Raw genomic sequence first — 26,438 nt, 5'->3', positions numbered from 1 at the left:
GTGCCACAACCCAAGCTCGACATACGTCAGCACACACGTGTTGTGCACCAGCCAATGTCAAGCTCAGCAATTCTTTTGTGCGGGCCTGGTGATACCGCCCAGACGGAAGCCTAGGCCGGGCTTCCTGGCCAGATCCACCCATTACTCTGCCCTAAAGGTGCAGACTTTGCTTTTTATCAACAGATGATTTTCCCACAATATGCAAAGACATCCAAAGCAGAACCAGGGTTGTGTTAATCCTGCCCAATGGTGCCCTCAGGCAGCTTACCCACCAAATCATGGCCTTACAGCAGCCTCAATTTTATGGTACACACATGCCTAAAACTTATGCACAGTACTGTAAGTAGGGATGCAACAATACATTAGGATCAGATTCAACTGGTAATGCCTCTATTGACAAACATTGGCTATTGGCAAATAAAATGGTATAAACAGATATCAGTATCTGGTGTTTATCTGAAATGTCAGGCATCTGGTATACCAACTACCTGTTTCATCTAGACTTTGTTCGCTACACCATCCAGTGTGAACAGTATCTTTCAGCAGCAGGCAGCTGCAACAGCAGAGTCTCAGACACACTAGTAGTTGTAGTGGGTCGGACTGTGGTAAGTGCATATTTGCTCTGTCGATGGACAGCTGCTCCAGGCTACACTGAGGTGTTGGCTCACCTCTCGATGCACTCAACACATCCTAGCCCCCCTTCAGGCCGGCTCTCCGCTCTCCCTTCTGTGGCTGCCCTTATCTGGTGTCACCCATTCCACAGGGAGCCTGTCTGACTGGCCGGTCAGCTTACTGTCTTTATTCTGGGACCATTTTAAGACAACATTCAACTGGTTGCACCACAAACACAAACATGCACAAACACAAATACGCATGCTTGTACATTCTGTACTTCATATCCTCAGGATCACTGTAGATCTCCTTCACACAGACACCTGACACTGTCTGTCCAGTAGACGCTCATGACAGCCGCCAATCCAAAGCTAATATTTTACCGGCTAGCAAACAGCAGGGTGGATAATCTACAAAGCTGTATTTTAGTGTCAACAGGCCTCTATGTTTACACTCAGCACCAGTGGTTAGTGTGAATATTATATATTGTGTGTATCTACTGCTTGCTGTGTGTATGTAAGGGGGTTGTATTAGCAATAACATGCGTGGGAATCATATAATGCCGGCTCTAGAGCTGGGAATAGGAGAGTGACCGGCCCTGCCAGCACTTGCCCAAACAAACCTTTTGGCCACAGCTTTGGGCCAGCCACCAGTTGGCACTTGAGTGGACACTGGCATGTGAGCTGGTATGAAGGGGGCGGCAGAGCAAACACTTTGTCAATGTCACATTCCCACTGTGAACAGAGGAGGAGAGTCACGTTTTCCCCTTGAAATGGCCCGCCCATATCACACACCCTGGCCACGCCTCACAGTGCCAAGCGCCAACACACAAAAAAACCCATAGTGGTCCTGTCGTGGTCTGACATGAACTTGGGCTCCTTTGTAAGCTCTGTTTTTGGCATTTATGCTTCACAGCTGAGGGGAGAGTGAAATATGGGCGATAGAGAGAGATGCAGGGTGTCAAAGTCAAACACTCATAATTCACTTATTAAAGTTAGCACTGTCCTTTATTGCACAAGCTTATCGTAAATTTCAATCATATAAAACATGAGGAATGCAGTCCAGCAGTGCTAATCTTCTTTTGGTAATGACTGTTCCTGTAAGCCGACATGGCTGTAAGGTTTTTTTCTCTCATTGTCTCTTGTATGTAGGCATCAGAACTTGACAGGCCAAATAATGCCCTACGCTGCTTTGGATTTCTCTGAAACAGCATGTCATGCTTGTTATAATTTCTGTTGCATCATCATAGGATGGGATTACAGCATTTTTGTTAAGGATAAACGGAGGCTGACAAAATTTATGCACGCTAACTTAATATCAGGGGACAATAACAGAACAGTGTGTATCATTGATGCAAATGTTCCACTGTGATGCAGATCACCATGTTATCTACTTTTGGAGTCAGGCAAATGCATACAGCAGAATATCGCTGTCTTGACACCTGCGATTAGGAATGCATGGTATTGGACTTTTGCAGATATTTACAAATTAGTTTTAGCTGAAACCAATATTTAAATGTAGTTCAGACCTTAAACTTCAGTCATTAAAACACAATTTAAAGTTTGAGGAATGATGATGAATATAGAAAAAGATTCAGCTGATGTAGGCCTGTTGGATGTGCCTAAAAATTTAATAATGTATTTTGTTGGTACAGCTGATATAGGCAGATCCTTATGGCTAAAACAACAGCTGTAAATATAAGCAGAAATTTCCATATCTGCCAATACTTCACATTTTACACATTGTAGGCTTATATCTGAGGGTGTCAATATCCTGTCAATATATAATAATAATAATAATAATAATAATAATATATAATTGATGATGCAAGGTTTGGATAATCTTATTAAAACTTCTAGTGCTTCAATTAATGCAAGTTTACTGTAGAAACAAAGAAGTCGAACGTTTGATAAAAGCTCTAAAAGACAGTAAAGGATGAAGTATGACAAGAAGTGCAGAAAACACCAAACCACTGGAAAAAAAACACTAATCCTGCACTTTACCTTGCCTTCAGGAACATTTTATAATCTCAGTTTACCAGATATTATTATGTACAATACATCTGTGGTTCCCAAAGTGGGGGCCGGGACCTCGGGGGGGTGTCGCTGGACGCTTTCCAAAAACAAAGAGAAATTTAATATGATTTAAAAAAATACATTTTACATATTATTATTAAAATTATTGTTACAAATAGTTCAACTTACACTAAAACATAGTTATCCAGAAATATTTTGTGCTTTATTCTAAGTAAAAGTTATTAAAAAAAACTACCTAAAATGTAAGTTTTATACTTGAAGCTTTATGCAACATCTTGCACTTATCCCCTCAAAATGAGGTGGGAGTCCCTGGACTCTGATGCCGTTATTTTGGGGGTCACAGGCTGGGAAAAATTTGGGAACCCCCGTATTACATGATTGGCTCGGAGAAATGCTGTATTGTGTATGTATAATATGGTACATCGTATCACTGCATTGTCCATCCCTACCTCTTTGGTAGATTTGAGTCTTTCTATCATTTAAGTGCAATAATATTTCCAAAGCACATTAAATGGCTAAACAAACAACACATCTTTGACTTTCATCCTATCAAGTGGAAATACAATTGGCACAGTGCTCCTGTCAATCATTCTGATAATTATGTGTAAGAGCCAGTTGTCCTTAACCTCAATGAAAAAAAACAATCACCTTCCAAAGGGGAACTTCAAGCTGGGGTGTTGTTTCATATTTTATCACCAATTTTATCAGGTATAAAAGCCAAAAGCGAGGTAAAAAATTGGCCAAGACATCTGTAAATCGAGAAAATACCAAACAGAGCCAAAAAATGTGACTAGACGTTCAGAAAATGGCCTTCAAAGAGGATAAAGAACATTTCTAAAGAGAAGCATCAACTCTGGTTTGAGGATAGAACTCTCTGGATTTTAAATGCAGTAAATTTTCCAGATTTCAGCATTTAATAGTCACTGAAGAAATTACAGCATTGGCTTCACTGCAGATCACGGTAGGTTGCCTCTTTGTGTTTGACCCACAGCCTCTGGCATCAAACAAGGCAGGGCTATGAACCAATCTGTTGCCTTGCTGCAGTTCTCCGCAGTACAGACTCATGCAAATTTGGGTGTGACAGGAGAGAGTTGACTTATCTGGTGTCATCCATCTTTCTACTCCCAGTGGTGCTGCAGCACCACTGGGAGTAGTTTCTAGTTTCTAGTCGTTTCTAGTTTCTAGTCACAACTAGAAACAAGTAAACTGTTGGTTAAAAACTCTCCTGGTTGGTCAAAAAAAATCCTAGATCAGTTTTAGATGCAAACTTGTTGAAATGTATGGAACAGATATCCCAGTAACATTTGACTAACAATGTCCCAAATATGTAGAACGCCATAGTTTTCCTGTTGTGTACTTCCCTCAAGCCTAACAAATTAGACTAAAACTGTAGTCTTAAGTTTGAGGAATACTGAAACCTGTCTTAAACTAAACATCCCCCAGGGTTCAGCGAGGTAGTGTTTGCTTTTAGCAGTCTGAGAACAAGGCAATTTGGATTTTGTTTGGAGTTTACTGCTAACATAACAGTCTGCTCATTGTGCTCTCTGCAATTCCATGAGAGCTCGTTTACATATGGCTGTTTCTTATCTCTGCACTCAGGTTTCTGAGGTCAGGAGGTGAAATGATGTCAAAACTTTTGACAGTGTGAGTTAACCCAGGCTTTCAGTGTTTGTCCTTTTCCGACTCCTACAGTTAAGCAAATGCTAACGGCTGTTATAGGGATGTTTGCTCGATGCAGACAGACTCATGCGTTGTGTGTGCTCGTGAAAAGGGCAGGGAATGAACAGCAAGAACTTAAATTCAGAACAGCCAAGAGGTGTTTTTTTTTTCCAAACACTCCGTTGTCATCATAGCATTGTGATGAGCTGATATCGTAGTCTGACGTCCAGTGAATGGCATTCAATGGTCCAATGCATTGAAAGGCATTCTCACAGTTCCTTGTTTCACACAAAGGCATAAAACCTGTTTTATTATGCCTTTTAGTTTTAAAATGGGTCTAAGTTAACAACATGGCTATTGTATTCTTGGGCCAGGCAAATGAGGAAGCCAGCAGTGTTCCTATAAACTGACTTATCAAAAATAAAGCAGCATACAGATACTGGCGCATGCACAAGCTGATGTAAATTCCAGAGATAAAAGCAGCTGGACTCAGCAGCACTGTACATGAACTGAAAGCTTCCTTCTGAGTTATGGCCTCTTGCAGCGCTCTGCTGTGTGGGACGTGCACATTCCAGTAACTGAGTGCTAGGCCATAAATGTGGACAGGTTTGGATTGAGTGAATGTGTGTGTGCGTGTTTGTGCACCAGCCGCTGCATACACAAAAGCCCTAGATGGAGTCTACCTGTTGTAAGAGTGTTTTATGAGAACACTGTCCACTCTGACACACTCCAGCTGCAGTGAGTTTTGAAGGAGAGGCCTGAGGTGAATTGGCCGGGTGCCTTAGCCGGCGGATGACATGGTAGTGTTGACGGCGGAGAACAAAGCAGCATGCTTGTCGAGCAGTAATATATCTGCAACCAATGTTTTTTTCCCTTTTTACTGGCGGCTAAAGTGTCTAAAAATGATTTAAGCCTTCTTTAGACTGAATACTCTAAGGGGCCTTGTATAAACGTGCTCGTAGCTCTATGAAAGAAGCAGAGTTAAGGGATGGGGGAAGGGGGCTTCATACTCTCACAGGCTTGTCTACCCTGCACAGGAATTTCATTCGTTTTTAAACATCATCCCCAGGCTCTAATTGCTTCTCTAGGCCAGCTTACTGCCCCTCCTCCCTTGGATGTCTTAACCTTCCAAAGAAGGCAAACAGAACTGGAGTCTCCACCAGTGTGCTTCTGTAAAAGTCCTTGGTGTTAACAACTAGAATAAATAAATTCACGTCAGTAGAACTGCTGTAAATATGATTAATATGCAGCCTGCCCCTGACATTGTGTCCGTGAATGTGTTGATGTGTGTAGCCACATTCTCACGGCCGATTGCACTCCACACTGCAGCGCAAAAACAAAATAGTCATGTGATAAGAGGGGCCCCTTACAGCTAGAGACAGACAGGCAGAGAGACAGGCAGGGTTCAAATAAAGACAGGCTGGAAGGGATGGCTGCTGTTTATTTACTAAATAATTCACATCCTCGCTTAATAACAAACAGAGCCCCGGATTCCAGCTCATTCACGCAAACTTCTCAGAAACCCTGGCTCTGGCGAGGAGAGAGTTAAAGCTTTTGTGAAAGGTTGTGAAACACCAAGCTCAGAGTCTGAACGGCTCCTTCAGCATTCTTACCACATCCTGAAACTACGTCAATCCGATGGCACTGTGTAGGAAGAAAAAAAATTCTTATCGCTTCAGTTAAAATCAACAAAGTAACTCTCTCAGAGAGTAGCACTGGAGTGTATTCTCTTATCATGCTTTGCACAAAAACATCCATATTGCGAATGAAAAACCAAGCGCTATCTCCCGGCCTTACGCACGGGGCTATCATCATCTCTCTAAACATCTGAAATAAGGAGGAGTCGGCCTAGGGTCAGTGGCAAACATACTCTTGATGATATCTCTAACTGTGATATGATAGATGGAGCTGACAGCAGATCAGTGTTTCCAGTCTGAGCAGCTTTCCTCCCATTATCGCTAAAAGCCATGTGACTGCTCAGAACTCGTCAATACTCTGCATCTGTTTATTGATTCCTGTATCTCTGCTTGTTTTTTTTCTTCTGTTTGGAGGAGTTGTCAATTATACAGTCCTGTCAGAAACATGTGACTGTGTGTGAATGTGTAACTAATACAAAAGCATGATAGCCAGCCACATGGCATTGAGATTTAGCTTCAGTTCATTCAGACTTTCTTAACACCAAATGCTTTAAAACTACACAATCTGTTATTTCAGTGATCGGTAGCATGGAAAAGTACAGAAATTCAACAAACTACATTTCTGTCATATGGCTAATGGGTAGGAGAGGAATAAAGACAACTAAAATTGCAGGACATCTCCTGCGTGAATTAATCGTACAATAACAGTAGCAATGTTGTTTTATAGCAGTATTAGTGAAATGATAAATAGTCAGTTTTTGTTGCAATTGTATTGAAATAGGTAGCAGTACTGCTTGATTTCTGTCAAGTATCATATCAAAGTTGAACATTTGGGCATGTTAATAATCCCAGCTCAAAGCATGATAATTTAGTTAAGAGTGCACATGTTTATTACCACATTTCAGCCTTTGGCATCTTGTCCTTTATTGCACAAATCCAATGCATCTCTGTCCTGTTTACATGCTTCTTAGACACGTGTTCATCACTACATACAAGCCAAATTCAAATCATCTTCTTCCTCACTTTTTGGAATTAGTCAACAGGCAGCCAACATCTATTGTCCTAAAACAATAGAGGCACTGTAACAGATAAATGAGACCATTTATTAATGCCTTTGCTGTTTTCAACGCCTCTTCAGCAGCATATTTACTCCCAATCATAAGCATTCCCTGAACACAGAGTGACATATTCTTCTGAGGCTGCTCAACCCGACTCTTTCGTCCTCTGTTTACAAGAGGAAATATCTTCATCTGTGTGTGTGTGTGCAGGGGGAGGGTGGTGGGGGGGCTCGAGGAGAAAGAGAGGGAGAGCTTGTGAGTGAGCGGAACAAGATAGCCAGAGAAAGAAAAAAGAGAGACTGAGACTCCGGCCATCTGTGAGTCTGGCTGCAGGCCAAACCACTGCCCACAGAGCTCAGGCACATGCCTAACTGCCTCTTTCTGCAGTGCTAGTCCAGAGCTGCTTCCACAAACAACAGGCCTGTGGAACCGCACACAAAAACACAGCAGCCACCAAGGACAAACGCACCCTTATGGTCATAAATAGGGCCTGAAACACAATATTTGTAGAAGTGTAATTGCTTTGTGACAAAGGCTGAGTGACATTGCTGTTCAAGTGTGCATGTTATCCAATTCAGAAAAACATGACAAATGACTTTGTAAGCAGGTCTTTATGTTAAAATACCGGATCCTTTCATTGTACAATGAATAAACATGTCCATAAACCTTGCCATTAGAAATGGTGTGATTAAGCAGTATCCAGCCAAAAATTGCATGCAGAACTTTTCTGATTTACTGAAAACTAATTTAACACCACAAAGTGACCTGTTATTCCAAATGACCCCTTTATCACAATAAAGACGCATGAAAACAGCACATTCACCTCACACCTGCCGATTCAAATGAACTCTGGCCTACTTTAGAAATCAACCTGTGATCCCAACCAAGAGACACAATGGCTTCACACGTGTTTGTGTGCAGGGGATGAGCTATCTAGCACTCACACCTGAAGTTTAGTGACCTCTCCAGAGACTAGCTCTTGTGAGGCTGCAGCACCACTGGGAGTAGAACAGATTCAGGTCTTTGGATGAGTTTAAAAAGTCATTAACTAATTCAGAGAGAGATGATTGAGCGCCAAGATAATAAACCAAAATATGGAGTGCATGAACAGATGTTTACAGGAAGTTAGGAGTTGTGCCAAAACCAATTAGGCCGGTACAATAGAATCAAAATCAAGCTTTGTGCAAAAACATTGTTCAATATTGTGATAACAGTATCATGTATGATTAATAAAACACTATTAGATATATTTATTTTTTTAACGTCAATCTGCTGGTCTTTTTTTAACAATGCATGTGTTTGCATCATGTTTCAGTAAGAAATACTTTTTTTCCAGGGCACAGATGGCATAGTGGTGATGTCTGGCCCCATGTTCAGGGCAGCCTGGGTTCAAGTTCAGTCTGCATCTTCTTTCCCCTTCACCCCCACTCTCTCATCCCTGTTTCTGATGCAATCCACTGTCCTCCACTATCAATAAAGACATACAAGCCCGAGAATACCTTAAAAAGAAAATCTTCACAAGGTAGCTAGCTAGCTGTAGCATGATCTAACTAGAAAAGCACTCGAAGAGCGCAGACCTCCGCCATTAGCCCTATCTCCCAATGGTAAAGAATCCCTCAAAAAATTCCTGGATCCAGACGGTGATCCGGATCACTCCCAAAGTCGAATCTTCCTTATGCCATTTCTGACATTTCCTGAAAATTTCATCAAAATTCATCCATAACCTTTTGAGTTATGTTGCTAAAAAACAAACTAACAAACCCTGCCGATCACATAACCTCCTTGGTGGAGGTGACTAGGGCTGAAAGATTTGAGAAAACAATCTAATTGTGTTTTTTCCCCTCAATATTGCAATTGGGATTTAATACGCAACTATTTTTTAGGTTATTCGTCTTATGTATTATTCAACAAACATAAGCAGTAAATCATTCGATATTACAACCAACCATTCGGACAGCGTAGGCCTCCACCATTAGCCCTATCTCCCAATAGTAAAGAATCCCTCAAAAAATTCCTGGATCCAGACGGTGATCTGGATCACTCCCAAAATCTAATCAGTTCTTCCTTATACCATTTCTGACTCATGTTGCTAACAAACAAACTAACTGACAAACAAACTAACTAACTAACTAACAAACTAATTAACAAACTAACAAACCCTGCCGATCACATAACCTCCTTGACGGAGGTTATAAATTAAACTAGGGATGAAAGATTTGAAAAAAAAAAAAAAAAAAAAAAAGTCTAATCGGGATTTTGGCTTATATCGCAAATTTGAAATCAAGTGCTGTACTGAAGGGATATTTTTTGTTCTCATTTTGAATAAGAAAATCATTTACAAGAACAGGAAAAGTAGGATTTCATACAACTATTCTGAATAAAAGACACTTGCATGTATACATCATGTGTAGAGCATTAAATCTCCGCTGCAAAAAATTGTATCAAATTAGTATTTTGACTCATTTCAGGATAAAAAAATATTGCAATGTCAGCAATTTGAAAACCGCAGCAGGCCATATTGCGATTTAATCTAATTTGCAATTAATTGCCCAGCCCTAGATGTAACTACAAAAAAATCGTGTAACAGCACCTGGACCCAAGCTTCCATCTGACAGGTCAGGTAAATGCATAATAACTGAGAAAACAATGCTCATTTACATAATTAATATTTTTTCGTTTTTGCAATTAATTCAAAGTTTTCCAGTGCATTTGTTGCAAATGTTTATCTGCAATTACAACGGACTTGATATGAGCTCTAATATAGAGTCTAGTTCCTGGGATTGGGTATTGCTAATCAAAATAAAAGCTGTTACCAAGAAGTATTAGTGCTCCCCAGGGCCACCCAATAAGGGGGGAAAAGGGGGTAATCTTTTTGGGGCCCATCAGAATAAGGAGGACAAAGTTAGGAAACCAAATGAAGCAATGCTAACCAAATATTACTGCACAACCTAAATATTCACAATCATTTATGACAGCAAATAAATAAACATTTCATTAATTGTTGCTTAATTCTTAAGGACAGGTTTTTATAATTTTGTGAAAGTAACATAACAGGAGTGCCTATCATATGTGACAGTTAAGTCCAGGAATGTCAGAGTATTAGCATACCAGGACTTGCACAAATATCTGGATGCCAAAAACAAAAAGGGTTGAGGGTGGCGGGGAAGTGGTTGGCGACAGCATTAAAACCAGACAATTAATTTTCACAAACATGTTCACTACAGGCTTTAAAAGCTAATTGAAGTCAGGTGAATGTGCTAAATGTTAGCAAAGAGGCTACGGTAGTTCTTACACTACTAATGCAGACACTAGCAGCATTTCCATGACGGTTTTTTGCAAAATAAACGCGATATTTCTTAAATTTCGACTAAGTATGATGAATGTGTTTCCACTGAAGGGAGTTTTGGGCACAAACCTCGCAATTCTTGTAAAATCTCATCTCGCGAGACTCCGCTGCAGGAAGATGGACGCTCAAAACCTATTGCGTGTTGGTACGGTTATGATTACATCTACAGCAGTTGTCTTTACAATTTTGAACAAAAGACGAAGGCAACATATAATAGTTCAGAAGCAAAGTCCATATGTATGGCAAAAGCCATGTGCAAGGGTATAAGTAGGATGTTAAGAAAAATTTGTCTCCTCCTCTGTCCACACGTACAGCGCCATGTTGTCCCAGGGTAAACTGGTCATGTGACACCATACATTACGTCATGTGACTTGTAAATGCAGGAAAAGTGTTTCCATTGTACTTAAGCAAACTTGGGATGCACGCGGTTTATTGTTAAAACCGTTAAATCTGCTTATCAAATAAGCGGGATTTACGAGTCAGTCAAATTACCCATCATTTCTACGAACATGGGCTTGAAATCCCAGTCTATTATGCTCTTTTCAACAGTAATCAACCTCCTGCCACTAGAGACCGCTGTAGCTTCAGTTAATAGTTGCTGCCTTCCTGTCTGCGCAGTATCACATTTTTTTAAAAGTACTAAACGGAAATAAAGTGGTATGTAGGCTGTCGAGGGTTGAACTCACATGTAACTTCCACCCAAAGTGAAAAAGGCCACATCTAAAAGCACGATTAATCTGCAAAGAGGAACAAAGGCTGGTGGCGCTAGCTTGTAATGTTAGCCTTGCTGTAGAGAGTATATCAGGCTTACGTCACACCTGCTGACACAATGACCCTGTGAGGAATTTGTCTGTTTTCTAAGGATTTTCTCCTCTTTCGACTAGTCAGTTAAACAAAATTTAAATGAGTGTTTAGCCAAATATGGAAATAGACGCTTAGGAACATCTTTAATCTAAACGTCTGAAAAACCTCCTCATGAAAGGGTAAAAACTTTTGAACAACTTTGAGGGTTTTTTGTGAAATTCAGGTTTCTCCATCACCAGTTTTTTATTGCTCTATTTAGACATTGTGCATTTCTTAGGGTTATGGAAACGCAGCTACTGACATTACTGAATCGTCTAGGGCTTTGGTTCTCAGCTGGTGGGTCAGGACCCAAACATGAGTCTCAAATTCCTTTTCAGTGGTTCATTGATGTGTGTCTGGGAAAAAAAAATCTGTGCTGTGCTTTCAATTTGAAAGAAATGTCTGTGTGTCTGTTATGTTGCATCTTTTTTTCCAGTCCAAAGACTTATTTTCATTAAAAATATTTGGCTTATGACTGAAAAATGGGAGAAATTTGGGCCGCAACTTCTCGTTCAGGTCATCATTTTTGTAGGCAGGCCTGGTGCCTCCTACCATGATAATGATCGATCTAGGGTCTAGGCCTGCTCTTTATTGTTTACACAAACCCAAAATCAATGAGTATAAGGAATGCTCTTGGCATTTAGCAAAGTAGTACGAAATTGGAGTTTCATGCAAGTTTTCGTGCTACAACAGAGTGATGCTAATGGTGAGTGTAATACTCAGGCATAGGAAATGTGTTCAGTATTATGAGGATAAAGTAGTATCATTTTATCCCTAAGAACAGTACATTTCATAACATCTGCCATAAACACTTACAACCGTGACAAAATGATAAAAACCAAGAAAGATGAGCAGGCCTTTGATAGCCTAGGGCTGCATTAGTCTTTGAGGGAGCCCCCAGCAATAGTGTCGCAGGTTCAAAACGGACACACATGGGTGGTCATATGGAGCGGTGGGTAGCACAAAGCACTAATGGACAGCCAAAGACAGTGACTTAATGCTTAGCTAATGTGCTGGGAGATACCATGAAACACTGTGAAAGTTTCAATTCATTACCAAACCAGCAGGACATGACCTGAAGAGCAGAGAATACACCCTGCTGTTTTTGTGCCAAACTACTGAAGCAAGAATGTGGATGCCCCCTCCCATCATATTTAAAAAAAAGTCTAACATTGTGGGTACGAGTTCATTGACTCATGACTTTATGTGCAGCTCTTCTCAGCGGACACACGTGTGTTACAGTTAGTCAAGCCAGTGTAATGGACACAGGCCCTAATGGAGAGGACATCATCTGATACACATGCTTACACACAACAGTGACTCAGTGTTTGACCAAGTCATAGGAGATACATTATAGCACTGTGGTGCTTTTTCTGTGTACATGAGAATCAAACCGTGAACACTGTTGTGGCCTATCTTTTATTTTCTCTCACCGCAGAATAAGAAACATAGAGGAAGGCTTACCAGAGGCACATTTACAAGAGTTCAAGACTCAGAGAAAGCAGGAAGTTCAAGTATGACTCAATGATTTATGTTTCTTCTGTGAATGTGTCAAGGGATGTTAACATAAATAACAGAGTGACACGTTCCCTCTGACAAATGTAGCAAGTCCCGGGAGTAAAATGACTTACTTTACACACTGTCAGTGCTGGCTAACGTGTAAGCCAAGAGGGGTTTATCTGTGGGTGACATGCACAAATGCAAAGTGGTATGAGGAGATGGCTGGTTGTTGTGTGTTTTAGATGTAAAAGATAAGAAACGTGTGCATTTATGCAAGTGTGAGTTAGGGCCTAGATATCCAACAACCACCTGCAAGATTCCTGTGGATTATTCACATATTTGTTGAAGCAGATGCTGGTTTTATGGGCTGTGTGATATCAAGACCATAAAAAGGTTAGGATAATTATTTTTTTGAGTAGTTACCTGTGACAGCTGTCTTGGATCAGGAGCCCCGAAGAGAGAAGAGCTGGAGCTGAAACTAATGGCTCCCCTCCGGCTGAGGACATGCTTAGGAACCGGCCTGTCAAGAGGCAAAACCGGCAGCTGATAACATACTTCCATTGAATAATCAGGGCTGGATCCGGATCAAAAATATAAAAAAATCAAACAAATGAGGAAAAAATAACAAATGCAATGCGAAAATAGATGACTGGTGAATAAGTGAATCTCCCAGAGCAGAAAAAAATCTTTCAATTTTGTGGAAACGATCTGCTATCGAGCTGCAAAGTATTTCTGTTCATTATGAGCGACTCAAAACTTGTACAGATCGCCTTCATTGATGCTGCGACTCATCTGCCTCCACCGTTTTACCTCCTTTGGTGTCATTCTGTCGGAAAAAAGAAAAATCCTGCTTCTGTTGCATTTGCTCCTTTCCTTTTCATTTTACTCAAATCCGGGCCCACGGACGACGAGACCTTCTTGCCATTTTCTGGGTCTTTTTATGAAAACGCTTCCTCATTTTAGGAGCAGAAAAAGACGCCCGCTCGTTTGCGTTTCGTTGCTTTCACGAATCCGCATATCCCGAAATGAAAACAAAAGGCACGACCACTTCCAAAAAATGTCATCAACATATCATACTGAACGCAACACCGGCGGATGAGGTGAGGCAGCTCCAGGATGTGAGTCCTTGTCAACCGTGGCAGGGAAGGTTTTTTCCTCTCATTCAGACTGACACCGGTGTCGAAACATGATCAACATGTACGGCTTTTCCGTCTTTTTTCACCAGCTGCATGATGATGAAGGAGCAGTTGTCTAATTCAGCGCTGACCGTAAAACACAAAGTGTCTGGCTCAGAGAGGGAAACCCCGACGTTCATCTCATTCACTGCGATTCCGGTGGCGTTAAAGGAAACGTAATGGCACGTTACGAAAAACTATCAACCAAAAAACGACAAATTAAAAACCTAAAGCGTGTTTATCCCCCTATAACTACCTACCTATCGTCCTAAACATTAGCCTACTGTATGGTTTTTAAAGCACACACCACCTGCCAGAGATGGTGCTGTTGGAGCGAGCTAAAATACGCCTTGTCTAGAATCGGCCAATCGCATGAAGGGAGCAACTCTAACCTCAACGCTGATTGGACAGAAGCGCGTTCTGCTTTGAACCGACTTGCTTGATTGGCTGGGGGACCAGGGCGATCCCAAGTCCTATATGAGCAGTCGTTTGCAGACGGCGTGGACTTTCTCAAGGGTATTCCTCCACAACGGGGCTTGCCCTGCAGCGGTCCACATCATTGCCTGTGATTACCTTCCTCTCATGACTCATACTACTTGTGAGCCGAGACTCACCGGGAGTTTGAAATACAGTCTAGGAAATACAGTAAAATACTGCAGCTGTGTAAGGCTGAGGCAATTTTCTACATATGACTGCTTGCAGTGACTTGAATCTCAAGCAGACTGGATTTTAAAAAAGATTCTGAGTTGCATATTTTATTGTCCATGGTCCCTGTTTGAGTCTGCCCCTAGGAGGCTGGATCCAAGTTTTAGCATGATAAGATGCGCACAAGCCCTGTGAATTAAATAATTCCCCAATAAATAGACAAAGCAATAACTAGACACTAACGAGTTCATTTTTACTGTGAGTTTCTGTGCAATGCTGGGGGACAATAGATATGCCATGGCAACAGTCAGGCCCAGTGCCAGTGGAGGCATAATCCCCACCCCTCCCAAAGTCCATGGGTCTGAATGTAGTTCCCCACAGCCATACCCCCCACAAAGAGGTCCTGCATCTTTTCCAGGCAACTAAGGCAACACTGCAAAACACAACAACAAATGAGTCGCAGACAGGAGCAGAGCTGGAAAGGGTACTATAAAAGTCCTCTCAAGTGGAGTTACACTGTGAGATGAGTTTGGTTTAGCTCGTAATTAAAAACTTCAGTTTAAAACACCCATGAAAACGCCTACAAAATACTCATTTTGACTGGGGTACATTTGAAAGTAACAGCTGCATGTGTTCATGTAAAAGGGAGAAGTAGAAATGTATGAACAGTGTATTTCAGCCACTCTAACTAAAATCTGAACGTATAAATGTCACATCTTTTTTTAGCGAATTAATTAAACTTACATTTATTTAGTGGAAAAACAATCCACTGATATGACTCAATAGAAGACCACGAGGATACGAGTGAAAACAACAACTTAAGTTGCGCCTTCGTCTCAAAGTTCCCTTGGTGCTTCTTTGTTATTGATCTTGGGTAGGTCTTTCTTTAAAGGAAGAGTTTATGAAATGCATGTTTTTATATTAATGAAAAGTCAAGTAATATATTTGTAAACTCATTTTTTTTCCACACTTAAGTAATTTTATTTTAAAGATACTGAAGACCTTTGATGTCAGATATTGTTCTCTAGAGAATAGTCACATTATAATCAATCTTTTTTCAACGCTAGTTACTTCCTTGAAGTTGGTCAGCTCTGTATAATTCTTAGAACTTCAGTGTTTGAAATACAAAATAAACAGGGATGCATAATATTAAATATTTGCTGATGTCTGATGTGCTTATAATTATGAATTCATTTTAGCCATGACTCATATCAATGATAAAGTAGTGTTGAACTCAACACCACACTATCGGAGACCAAGACTTGCCCGAGACCAAGACAAGACCAAGACTTTTGGGGGTCAAGACCGAGACAAGACTGAGACTACATCAAGCCAAGACCATACAAATAAATTAAAAAAAAACATGACAAGGTTGAACAGTTAAAGAGCATTCCCCCTTTAATTTTAGTTTTCTTTTTAATGCATTTGACAGATTAAAACAAGGTGTCTGCAACTCTTTCAAAGCACAGCATGCAAAAATCTCAAATCTTAGCAAATTTGTGCAACTATCTTGTGAAAAAATAAGTCCTTGTATGTATTTAAAAGCCACTGACAAGTCCAGAATTATCTAAAAAGGAGATGTTTATCTAGATGTGCCAGATAAATGAAGCCTAAAGTAAGTGTTCAGAGGTATTCCTGACTAGAAATTAGTTGGACTGATGTCAGAGTTTTTGCAGTTGAAGCTATTTGTTGTTTTAGCAAGCGCTTCTCCTTATCAACACATAAATGAAAGTCCAAGAATAGCAGATCAGTGCTGGTTCTCCACTGGTCCTGATGGAAAATCTCGAGTCCGGCCAGTCCAAGACAAGACCAAGACATTCAAAATGTGGTCTTGAGACCGGCTTCAAGAGCAAGACTGTTCTCAAGTACAACAACACTATGGTTTAGTATAAAAAGTCCAGGCCTAAAACTTCATTTTTAAAACACACTTAAAAGTTTGAGGAATGACGCTCAAAAAAGACTTTAGCTCACACAAGTCCGTTGATTCCTGCCTAAAATTCCACAAACTTACAGGTGGATACAACCAATATTTGCAGCCATATCTGCAAATATGGATAACTAAATGTTTTCTAAGCTAATATTTGCAGATGCCAGTATCATGCAGATAAAACGGTGCAGCCCTAAAATAAAAAAACTCAATCAAACTTAAGTGTGCAAAGCAAAGGCTGTTGATTTTACAAAGCATTTGTAACAGAACAAGTAAAAAAGCCTCACTTCATATTCTGTTGCCAAGAGCAGGCTTTAAAACCATTTAATATACTGTAAATATATTTATTGCTCTGAGTATGTGACTAATATGCAAATTCTAATTCCTAAAGCTATTTGCTGCAAACAGAGAACAGAAAGTCAAACACACATGGGAGTAGATTTTGCAGTCACAGTTTATGAACCTGTTGTTGCCAGACAACTCTGAAACTGCCTGATCTTGCATATGATATGACTACGTCAATGAAATGTCACCTGGGTGCACAGAACAGCACAAATTTGACATTAACTTCTTTAAGTGCACACCTGGGAAAATGATTTGTTCATTAAATCTGTCCTTGTTCCCTAATTTTTCCTACACACCTTTGTAACATGGCAGGTGTGTTCAACTACTCTAGCGTCAGCCTAAAGGAGTTTACTGAGACAGGTGAGCTGCATACCTGCTGATTCCCCTCAGGGTCGCAGATATAGTATCTGCTTGTGACGCTTCAAATGCTTCACTGCTCTTTGGAGACAGATGGTGATCCACCAGGGAGTTCCTAATTGATTTACCTGTTACCCTCTGAAAACACCGTGAGCATCATGGGAGATATTAACTATTGCTTTATTTTCCCTGCAGCAGTTTGGTGCTTATAGTTCTCTTTACATACGTAATCTTCATGTGCAAATATAAACAAACACACACCATTACATAAACAGCAAACACAAGCCAGAACAGACGTGCCTACATTCAGGTGTTTCTTCTTCTTGATGTTTTAAACTCTTGTCTTGAAGAAACAGCATGTCTTCTTTCCTTAACTCGTTCCAATAAATACATCTACAACTATCAGCTGCATATTTACATTATTAGCATAGAATTTTAACAAATTAGTACACTTTCGTCATTCAAAACGCCTACACGTCTATTGTTTTTGTGTACATAGAGCCATCTTGTGGTGAAAAATAGCACTTACAAGAAAATTGATCCAAACTGAATCATAGCATATAAAAAGAAAATTAATATATTTTGAGCCTAATTATACCTTATTTAAACTATGCTTTTAATGAGTAGTTTGTAATTTGAAGGTTAAAAATATGGGTTTAAAATACTATTCTCTAATAGACAAACAACTTCACTTAACAGAACCAGCTGAATAAAGGCACATATTTTTCTGCTTAACCCTGCTGCAGTTTTTTACTTAAATATGTGAAGATAAATGCAAGTAAAGTGTAAACCAGTTAGTCCAGAAGTTTTAACTTTGTGATTAAATAGCACTCATGTCTGACAGCTTTCAGTGTCTGAAGCAAGAACTCTCAAGGTTTTATTGACGTCATTTATAAAAACAACCATCAAGCCAACACGCAAGCGCTTACCCTCAACTACAACGCAAGCCTACAGTGACGACTGTGATTACGTCAATATTCAGCAGCAGATGCTGGATATAGCTTCCTGTCTTCCAACCACTAGATAGCACTCTTTTATTAAATTTAAGACCACCAGGCTTCACAGCCTCAGCCTCTCATCAGAATCTACAGTCTGATGCTCCTTTGGTGAACATCAATAACTTTGTATTAAAATTCAGATTACTAATAATAATTTATGATGGTAAATTAAATAAAACAGCAGCAGCAGAAACAGAAGTGCTGTGTGAACTGTCAAAGAACAATGCTCTGTTACATGAAGCTCATTAGATAGCACTTCAGGGGACCTTTGTTACATCTCCCCCCTTCCTGTGGGGAATAACTGGCCAATCCCAGAGGATCATAAAACTGCCTCAAACCTCTATGAGAGTAGATGAAGTATTCATAAGAGTGCCAGCATCCTCCATGTTCATAATACCCTCAGTGTGACTTGTTTAATGTTGGCTCTTGGTGTATAAGCACTCAGCTGCTGGTTGTTGGAATCACCCCTCTTAACAATCCATATATTAAAGGGTTACAGAAGAGGCAGCATGCACTGCCCTTCTTATGGTGCAGAGGGTGTAAGGTGAAGTTTAAGCCTGGTGGAGAGGAGCGCTTGCATGCTGAGCATATCTCAGTTTCCCATGACCATGAGGTGCAGCGGTGCCTGTTAAAACAGACTGACGTCTCTTTTACGTCATTGTGTGAGAGAAGAGGTTATATAAAAGTCCATGAGGAATTCTTGTGCTTATTTAATCTTTGTCGTCTATAGACTATTTGTCATATCTGCAGGTCCGCATTATTATTATCATCATACATATCATTATGACACTCATTCCCTTTAAAGGATTACAAGATTTTATGTTTTAACAATTCAAGCTTAAATCTTTTGATTAAGTATTAAGTGTCTTTAATAAAGTGCTTGTTGCATTAGCCAGCTTTTTCACATGCAATCAAGTGGTGACTGGGCTAAATTAATAGAGGGAAAAGAGAATATGGCTGTAGTGTCATTGCACATTAGTCTTTTTTTTCTCAGTGGTATGTTTTAATAGAAATCTTTGAAAGGCATTAAGAACAAAGAAACCAACCTAATGATTGATTATTGAATGCAAGCTTCTCACTGGTAAAGGCCAAAGCAAACTTAATAGTAGATTAAAATGACTGCAACTCTTTGATTTATAAGAAACAGGTGTTAATTCTTGTACTGTGTACACATAATAGTGTTGACACTTCTGATTTTCATTCTCATAATGATCCACACAGTTGCTGCTTTTAAAAAGAACAAGTGCTTTTCATTGAAATACACTGTAAGATATACAGTATTAGATGTTTAAAAGTTAAGGTTAGTCCTTTAAGTAGAGAAAGGCAGCGCCATACTGACAGGCAATGGTGATACAAGACAAAGCATGACTAAGACAGGCGTGGCAGGTTTTTATTGAACTGTTTGATACCATCATGACTTGCGTGGTTAGATTTTTTTTCTCTTGAAGAAATGTAAATAAGGTCCCCTGCATGTAATCTCTTTCAACATACCTGTATATAAAACACAGAATATATGAGTGTATTTTCAACACTTTCGCCCTTAAACAGTGCTGTGGTTTCTGCTTGAAGAGCAAAGGTGGGGATGCATTAGCTGTAATACTATCCTGAAACTTATTAGTGGTCATGACCTGGTCTAACCTTGCAAAGCAGATGGATACGCTTGTTTCTGTGTTTCTCAATGGCGAATCCATCTTGCAAAGCTCCCATCTGAACAGTTTGGATCCAGTTAGAAAGTGACAGGACCGATCAGCAAGGGGGCAGTACTTTCGGGTGCGGCAGAGTCGTGACATAAGCAGGCAGCAACAAGACGCAATTAGATGCAAGATGCAATTATGGCAGAAGACATTAGCGTGGACGCTGCTATAGCGTCAGTTTTATCAGAACTTGACAACATTTCTTCCTTAAAAGAAGAACAAAGAACAGCATTGAGTTGTTTACTTTTCAAAAACAGCAAAAGTCTACAGTCAGCATGGTTCGTGTTACGTGGTTCTCTATAACCTCATGTGATTTGACGCTCTGATTGGCCCATAAAGATGTGACAGACAGAACGTTCGTCCAATCACCCTCTGAGTTTTTTTTCATAGGTTCTGCCCTTTCCCAAATGCTGTCTATGCAAGGTTTACCAGATGCATGTGTTTCATTCATCCATCTGGTGTGTCATGTTGGACTTGGTCAGGACTAAGTCTGAATTAATCTCTTTAAACAAATGACTGCATGCAAGTGAAGCTAACAATTATGCTAACACAAGACGATGCGTGGAAACACCAACAACTTAGTAGTCAGATGAAGCATAACTTGACAGACCAAGGAAGAAGTCTTCCTCTTTTCAAACTGTGGGGTACACTGGAAGTCTGAAAAGTTATCTGTTGATTACAGCAGCTATAACTTTGTCAAATGGCAGTCACTGATGGATTCCAAGATTGCTGTAGAGTTTAGGAAGGGTACACACTACACAAAAAGATAATCAGGGCAATTTTGGGCCTGATTCCCTCCTTCTGACCAAAGTTAGCAAAGACCAGAATCTGTGATGGTTCTAAAGATTATCTTGCCAGATTTTCTCGTGGTATGAGCTTTTGTTAAGAGTGATTTTACCCTAGTTGGAAGGCTATCAGGTCAGCTCTGATTTGATATTTTAAGTATTAAAAATAGAGCTGGGCAATTAATCAAAAAATAATCAAAACAAACATTTAGTGCCTCTAACCGACATAAACCTGCTGTGTCAATTAATTCAATTTTTTTTTGTAAAAATGACTTTTTACAAAAAAGATTTTTAATTCAGCGGATGTGTGTTTTGATTTAACTTGTTTCAATAAATAACCATAAATTTTTTATCTGTTCCTGTGCCTTCCAGTTATTTGTTTTAATATCATACAAGTATTTTCAGAACAAACAGAGCAAAAGGTTGGGGGTGGAATAATCATTCACTAATCATAATCAAGGTAAAAAGTTCAATTAATCGTGATTTTTGCCATAAATATTTAGTGCTTGCCAGTCTTTATGATAAACACAGATGTCAGCTGTCAAGAGTGTGACACTGTTTACCTCCAGAGATCACTTCTATCCTTAAAGAGTAGAAGTCCTGCATTTAAGAAGTCGCAGGGATTCCTTTCAGGTACACCTGGGATTCAAAACTATGCCAGAAGTTATCCTGAAGTTCACCATCTAAAAATTTAGAAAAAAAGAAAATAATGAAAAGAAAAGCTTAAATTTTGCAAACATGTCTACCAGTCTTACCTTGTACAAATATATGGAGTTCACCATAATTATTTTTTGTTTATTCAGCAGTACCTCATTAAAATTATACTGCTGTTGCTCTGTTTAAAAGCTTTGTTGTGTACCTGTATTCATTGAAATCAGGTAGGAAGTTTTTTCACTTTACTACATTAAAATTAACACATTTATACCTTATTAAATTACCCTAAGCTGTGAACAATAAAAACGATTTCATCCTTAAATGCAAAAACTGTAATGTTTACACTAAAACCCCAATCAGCTCAAAGATGTTGTTTTACCTTTTCTGCAAACTTTGTTTTGCTTTTAACATAAAGTATAAAGTTTCAAATTTATAACAGTAATAATGACAGCAGCACCGTATATTTTAAAAGACAGATTTACTAATGATCTAAATTAACTGTACAACATTTACAATTAATCGTACTTTTCTATTCATTGCATTTCTACAGGATTAAAATCACAGCAAAGTGGCAGTTACGCTGTCCTCTTTTAATCCTCCGTCACATCCTAAGTGATGCTTTCAGGGAACTTAATTTCATTTCAGAGGACCTTTTTCAATCAAAGGTGTAATGGAAAAAAAAGAAAACCTTATCTGAGAATGTTCACCAAGAAATTTTTCACTACAAGCAGGGGCTGCTTACCATCTGTATGAATACAATATGACTTCCACCTAACTGAAATATTCATACAGGAGAACAGATGGCACCCTTTGCTCTGCTTCCTCTTGTTCCATGTACACCTATATCTTGCTTATGAGCTTGCAGACCTTTTCACACAGGGCTGTATATTTTGTGGCCTTATCGGTGCCTACAGCTCCTCTCACAATCAAATCCTTCTCAAAAACACGACTCCATGTATATCCACAAAGTAAAACAAATAACTAGAGGAGGGCCACATTGAGCTCTTTAAATCGGCAGCTTGTGGCATGAAAACTCAAAACCGTTTCTGTCTAGCACTCAGATTGGATTTTTAACATCCAGCAATACTCTAGCTGCTCTTAACCTGTCAATCTTCAATCTAATTTTTACCATCAGTCGCTGCAATATTAAGAGCTAGACAGTAATGGCTTCAAAATGATAAATTTGAATCAGTCACAAAGACATAACCCAGAACATCCTCTAAATTGATCTAATTTGAATTCATTTTAAGAAGCAATCTTAATGGTGAACATTTGAGCAGTCCTTTCTTGTTGTTAATGAATATTCAAGCACAGATAAGCCTGTTTAAAGAAGACTAATTAATACTGAATGAAGCGGTGCTGCCACATCATCACACACTAAAGAGAAAACATCGTTTGTAGTAGATGACATGGAAAAAGATATATACGGAGATGATGTATGACACAATGGCTGCATGCTCCTTATTTCTTTTCATTAATAATTCAAAAGGCTGTAATCATGCTAAATAAAGTCTTTCAAGATTCACATATCACAGATACTTTAAAGTAAATAGTACAATATGTTTGGGTTTTTTTTTTGTTTCAGTAATTTTTTTAATAAAATTCTCACCTTCCAGCCATCAACTCTCTAAGAGTTAATGGTGTCTGTAAAGCTGCAAATCCAACTGTATTGTTGTCCCTGAAATCACAGAAAATAAGACAAATAAAGACAAGTTAAAGAGGGTGGAGCTAGGAAATGACAGTCATTTTCAAACATAGCATCTATGTTAGAAATGTAAAAGTGACTCATACACTCTGACAGATGAGAAGCATTGATTTCATTTGGCATTATGACAAGTAAAAGGAATGCAGACGTTGCTACGTGCAAGGCTGGGAAGGTAGATAAGATGGAAACTCAGATTAGGCAATTCAAGACTGGTTTAGATCTTCCAAAATCTGAGGATCCTCTGTCCCACTTACTTTGCTTTAAAGTAACTTCTACATCACATTTTAAGGGACAAGATGTAGAATTTTTGTACTGAAATGTCTATATCAATTGAAAAATGACACATCCAGTGTTATATATAATTTTTGGTTGAGTAATTACATTACCTCGAATATTTCCAACTGTTTTCAAAAAGCAGAAAAAAATCTTCTTTTTTATGGTTGTGAATTATCAGCATCACCAGATTTTATAACTTTTTTTTTTTTTTACTTTACAAATCTGTCTCTATTAGCTGTAAGTATTGGCCGTATGAACAAAAAAGGTGGAATCTGAGGCTGGACCAACAAACCTACTTCAGCAAAGTCTTTTTCTACATTCATCATCATATTTACACTTTAATGTGTTTTTAGCACTGCAATTTCAGGTCAGAACTACATTTAAGATTAGTGTATATATATATATATATATATATATATATATATTTGCTAAAATTGTTTTGTAAATATTGACAAAAATTCAATATTGTGCATCCCTAGATGTGACAGGCCATTTCTCATCACTATGGTTACCATGGCAAAGCTGCCACTACAGACACATCATGTTTCCTTAGGGGAACGGTCTAAGACGTTACGACAAAGACTGCGTCATGGGCAGCCGAAAACTGCAACTGGAAGCTGCCATTCTTTTGCTGTATCTCTTCTAGGGTTTGTACTGCTTACTTGTGACGGACCATGAGTTAGCAATAAACCACAGTTTTTCTTTCATGGATGAATTTTACAAAATGAACTTAGAATGACAAAAGCTGTTAAAAATGGCCTTCCTGCTTTGAGCTGAAACAGGAAGGTCATCATGAAATTTAAAATTAATCCATAATATGGAAATGATTGTGTAATAGTAAAATCGCCAAATACAGTGCAATTTTACTGAACAAACTCCTCAATTCAAATGAGAAAGTATACAGTGATGATGGATAGCGCAGACCAGCACTCCAACTCTTCCTTTTTTTCATTGTTTTGATTGAAAGTCCCATTGCAGCGGAATTTATGACTGTGTGTTAAAGTGTCAAGAAGACCACAAAAACAACGAACAGAAATACATTGAACTTAGCACTTCATTACTGGAGATCTGATGTTTAAGTTTGTAGTTTGAATTACCATTCTGCAGGGAAAAATACACTAGATAGAGGACAAAATAGAACAATGTCAACCATCACAAACAAAAGCACTTCATTAGAGTGTGGTTAATGCTGCAGTTTTCCACACAGCTGCTTATTAGTGTTTCTGAGTCATGCATGTAAAAAGGGTTGCTGTACATCTATGGAAATAAACAGGATTAGGTTTAGTTTAATCACTAGTTGTGTCTAGATCAGACACTAAACATCACCTTTAAACCTCTGTCTGCACAGAGTGCTTGCAGGTGTTGTTGTTTTTTTTATTTGACAATAAGAACAACTGAGAATATATTATGCTCAATGAGGCATAGCTAAACATTTGTGGACAAACTGTTCATACAAAGCCTGTGTGTCTACTTTTGAACAAATGCATACTGGTGTGCAAAGAAAACAACTTGAGAAGGTATTCCAAGACAACACTTGCTAACTTTGAAACCACATGGCTACAATGTTTGCTGCATTAAGATGTTGCTCTTTGTCCTAAGAGTGAATTTTGTTTATAAATGAGGATTGTTATTGCTTATAGTTCTAACTTTAATTGCAATTATACCTATTATCAGCATTGTAATGACAGCTGGGTGTGCTCAGAACTTGGTGTCCTAGTCAGATTCGTATCTATAGACTATAGTGAATCGTATGGATATGGTAAAAATATTGTATGAATTTAGAAAAAAAATGATCTCTCCTTCGAGCCGGATTCGAACCAGCGACCTAAGGATGTCCATGTAACCGCTACAGTCCTCCGCTCTACCAACTGAGCTATCGAAGGGAGCTGTACGGCCTTTTTGAGCCGTAGTTTTTTATATATTGTCATTGCAGATCCCTTATATTGTATCAAAAACGTGTACATAACTGTTAAAGAAGTTGAATGAACCCAGTTGGCTTACCAGGTGCCAGTCCGTCCCCGTTCCTCTTTGATATATTGATGCTTTTGATACTTTGTGTTGCGTTACTGCAGACTTCTGAGACCTTAAGTCTGTTTATTAACTACCACAGAGATAAATACAACAAGAGCTATATCGCAGTGGCACCGACACTCCCTATCCTGACGTCATCACAACGCTTCCGTAAGACGCTCGTTCGCTCGCAAGCTAGCTTACTGTTAGCTTACTGCTAGCTTAAATCGTTTAGCTAATGCTAGTTACCTTAACGTCGTAGCTCTTCGTGGCTGAGTTGTGCGTGCCATTTTCGACAAGTTTCGACACTGCCCATGCATCGCTTGATAAAAATAACTGTCCAATACGATTGAGATCAAATTTATTTCATTAGTATTCAAAATTGTTATCGTTTTTCCGGGTCTTTCCAAGGGGAATTAGCTCAAATGGTAGAGCGCTCGCTTAGCATGCGAGAGGTAGCGGGATCGATGCCCGCATTCTCCAAAGTAACACTTTTGTACTTTTTTGTCAAATAAAGTGCAATATTTACTGTTTTTTATGAACTGTAGGTTGTAAATCGGGAAATGGTAGACGGTTCGGCGGGGGTCTGAACTAATGTTACCTTTGTTTAAAGATTACTAAATTAAAGTTGATAATCTCCCAAACTTAAAATGCACATGCTAGTTTTGCCTGACCTAGCTTAATTTCTCCGCATTCTCTAAAGCAAACATTCTCGTACTTTTTTTTCTTTTTTAATCTCAAACCAAGTACGATATTTACTGCTTCTCTAAACGGCTATTCATCGGGATATGGTAGATGGTATGGCGAGGGTTTGAACTAATGTCACCTTTGTTTAAAGATAACTAAAATAAAGTTGATAGCTTTATTTCTCCGTTGCCAAGAAGTTAGCATTCTATGTAACTACGCAATTTAAAAACAAGACTATCAAACTTTGATTAGTAAGTAACACTGTTTCCTAATTTTTCATAATATTTAACAAACAAACGCTGTAACATACCTTTTAGTGGCTTTATGACCATCCATGATGCAAAAAGTTGCTGGTATGAAGTTCGAGCTCACGTCGCTTCGGTAGTTTGTCGGAACGACTAGCTAGCGTCAGAATTTGTGCTGCGTCATGCTCTAAAGAAGCAACCAATGAGCGTAAAGACATTAAACGTTGTTTAATTAGTTATGGGT

At 39.1% G+C, this 26,438-nt stretch overlaps 1 protein-coding gene and 2 non-coding genes across 9 annotated transcripts in view; 1 reads left to right on the top strand and 2 right to left on the bottom strand.

The window, feature by feature from the left end:
• pde7a (phosphodiesterase 7A) overlaps nt 1-26,329 on the bottom strand; it is a 48,816-nt gene extending 22,487 nt beyond the window's left edge. For 4 of the 7 annotated variants that reach the window (XM_041814011.1, XM_041814012.1, XM_041814013.1 and 1 more), the window contains exon 1: nt 13,115-14,163. In XM_041814011.1, coding sequence (XP_041669945.1) covers nt 13,115-13,252 — 138 coding nt within the window. In that variant the 5' untranslated portion in view covers nt 13,253-14,163. Of the gene's footprint in view, nt 1-13,114; nt 14,164-21,180; nt 21,301-22,880; nt 22,950-26,259 lie in introns of those variants that run through there. The other 3 variants (XM_041814016.1, XM_041814017.1, XM_041814015.1) reach the window with 2 other exon arrangements.
• On the bottom strand, nt 25,050-25,135 carry trnay-gua. The gene is given in 2 exon segments: nt 25,050-25,085; nt 25,099-25,135. It is a non-coding gene; the product is annotated as a tRNA-Tyr (tRNA).
• trnaa-agc lies at nt 25,673-25,745 on the top strand. Its single transcript has one exon. It is a non-coding gene; the product is annotated as a tRNA-Ala (tRNA).
• Nucleotides 26,330-26,438: the final 109 nt, after the last annotated feature.

The sequence above is a fragment of the Cheilinus undulatus genome, linkage group 19 (genome assembly GCF_018320785.1).
Source record: "Cheilinus undulatus linkage group 19, ASM1832078v1, whole genome shotgun sequence".
Taxonomy (NCBI): Eukaryota; Metazoa; Chordata; class Actinopteri; order Labriformes; family Labridae; genus Cheilinus; species Cheilinus undulatus.
Note: the sequence above shows the minus strand (reverse complement) of the source record. Positions and strands in the feature narration are given on the sequence as shown.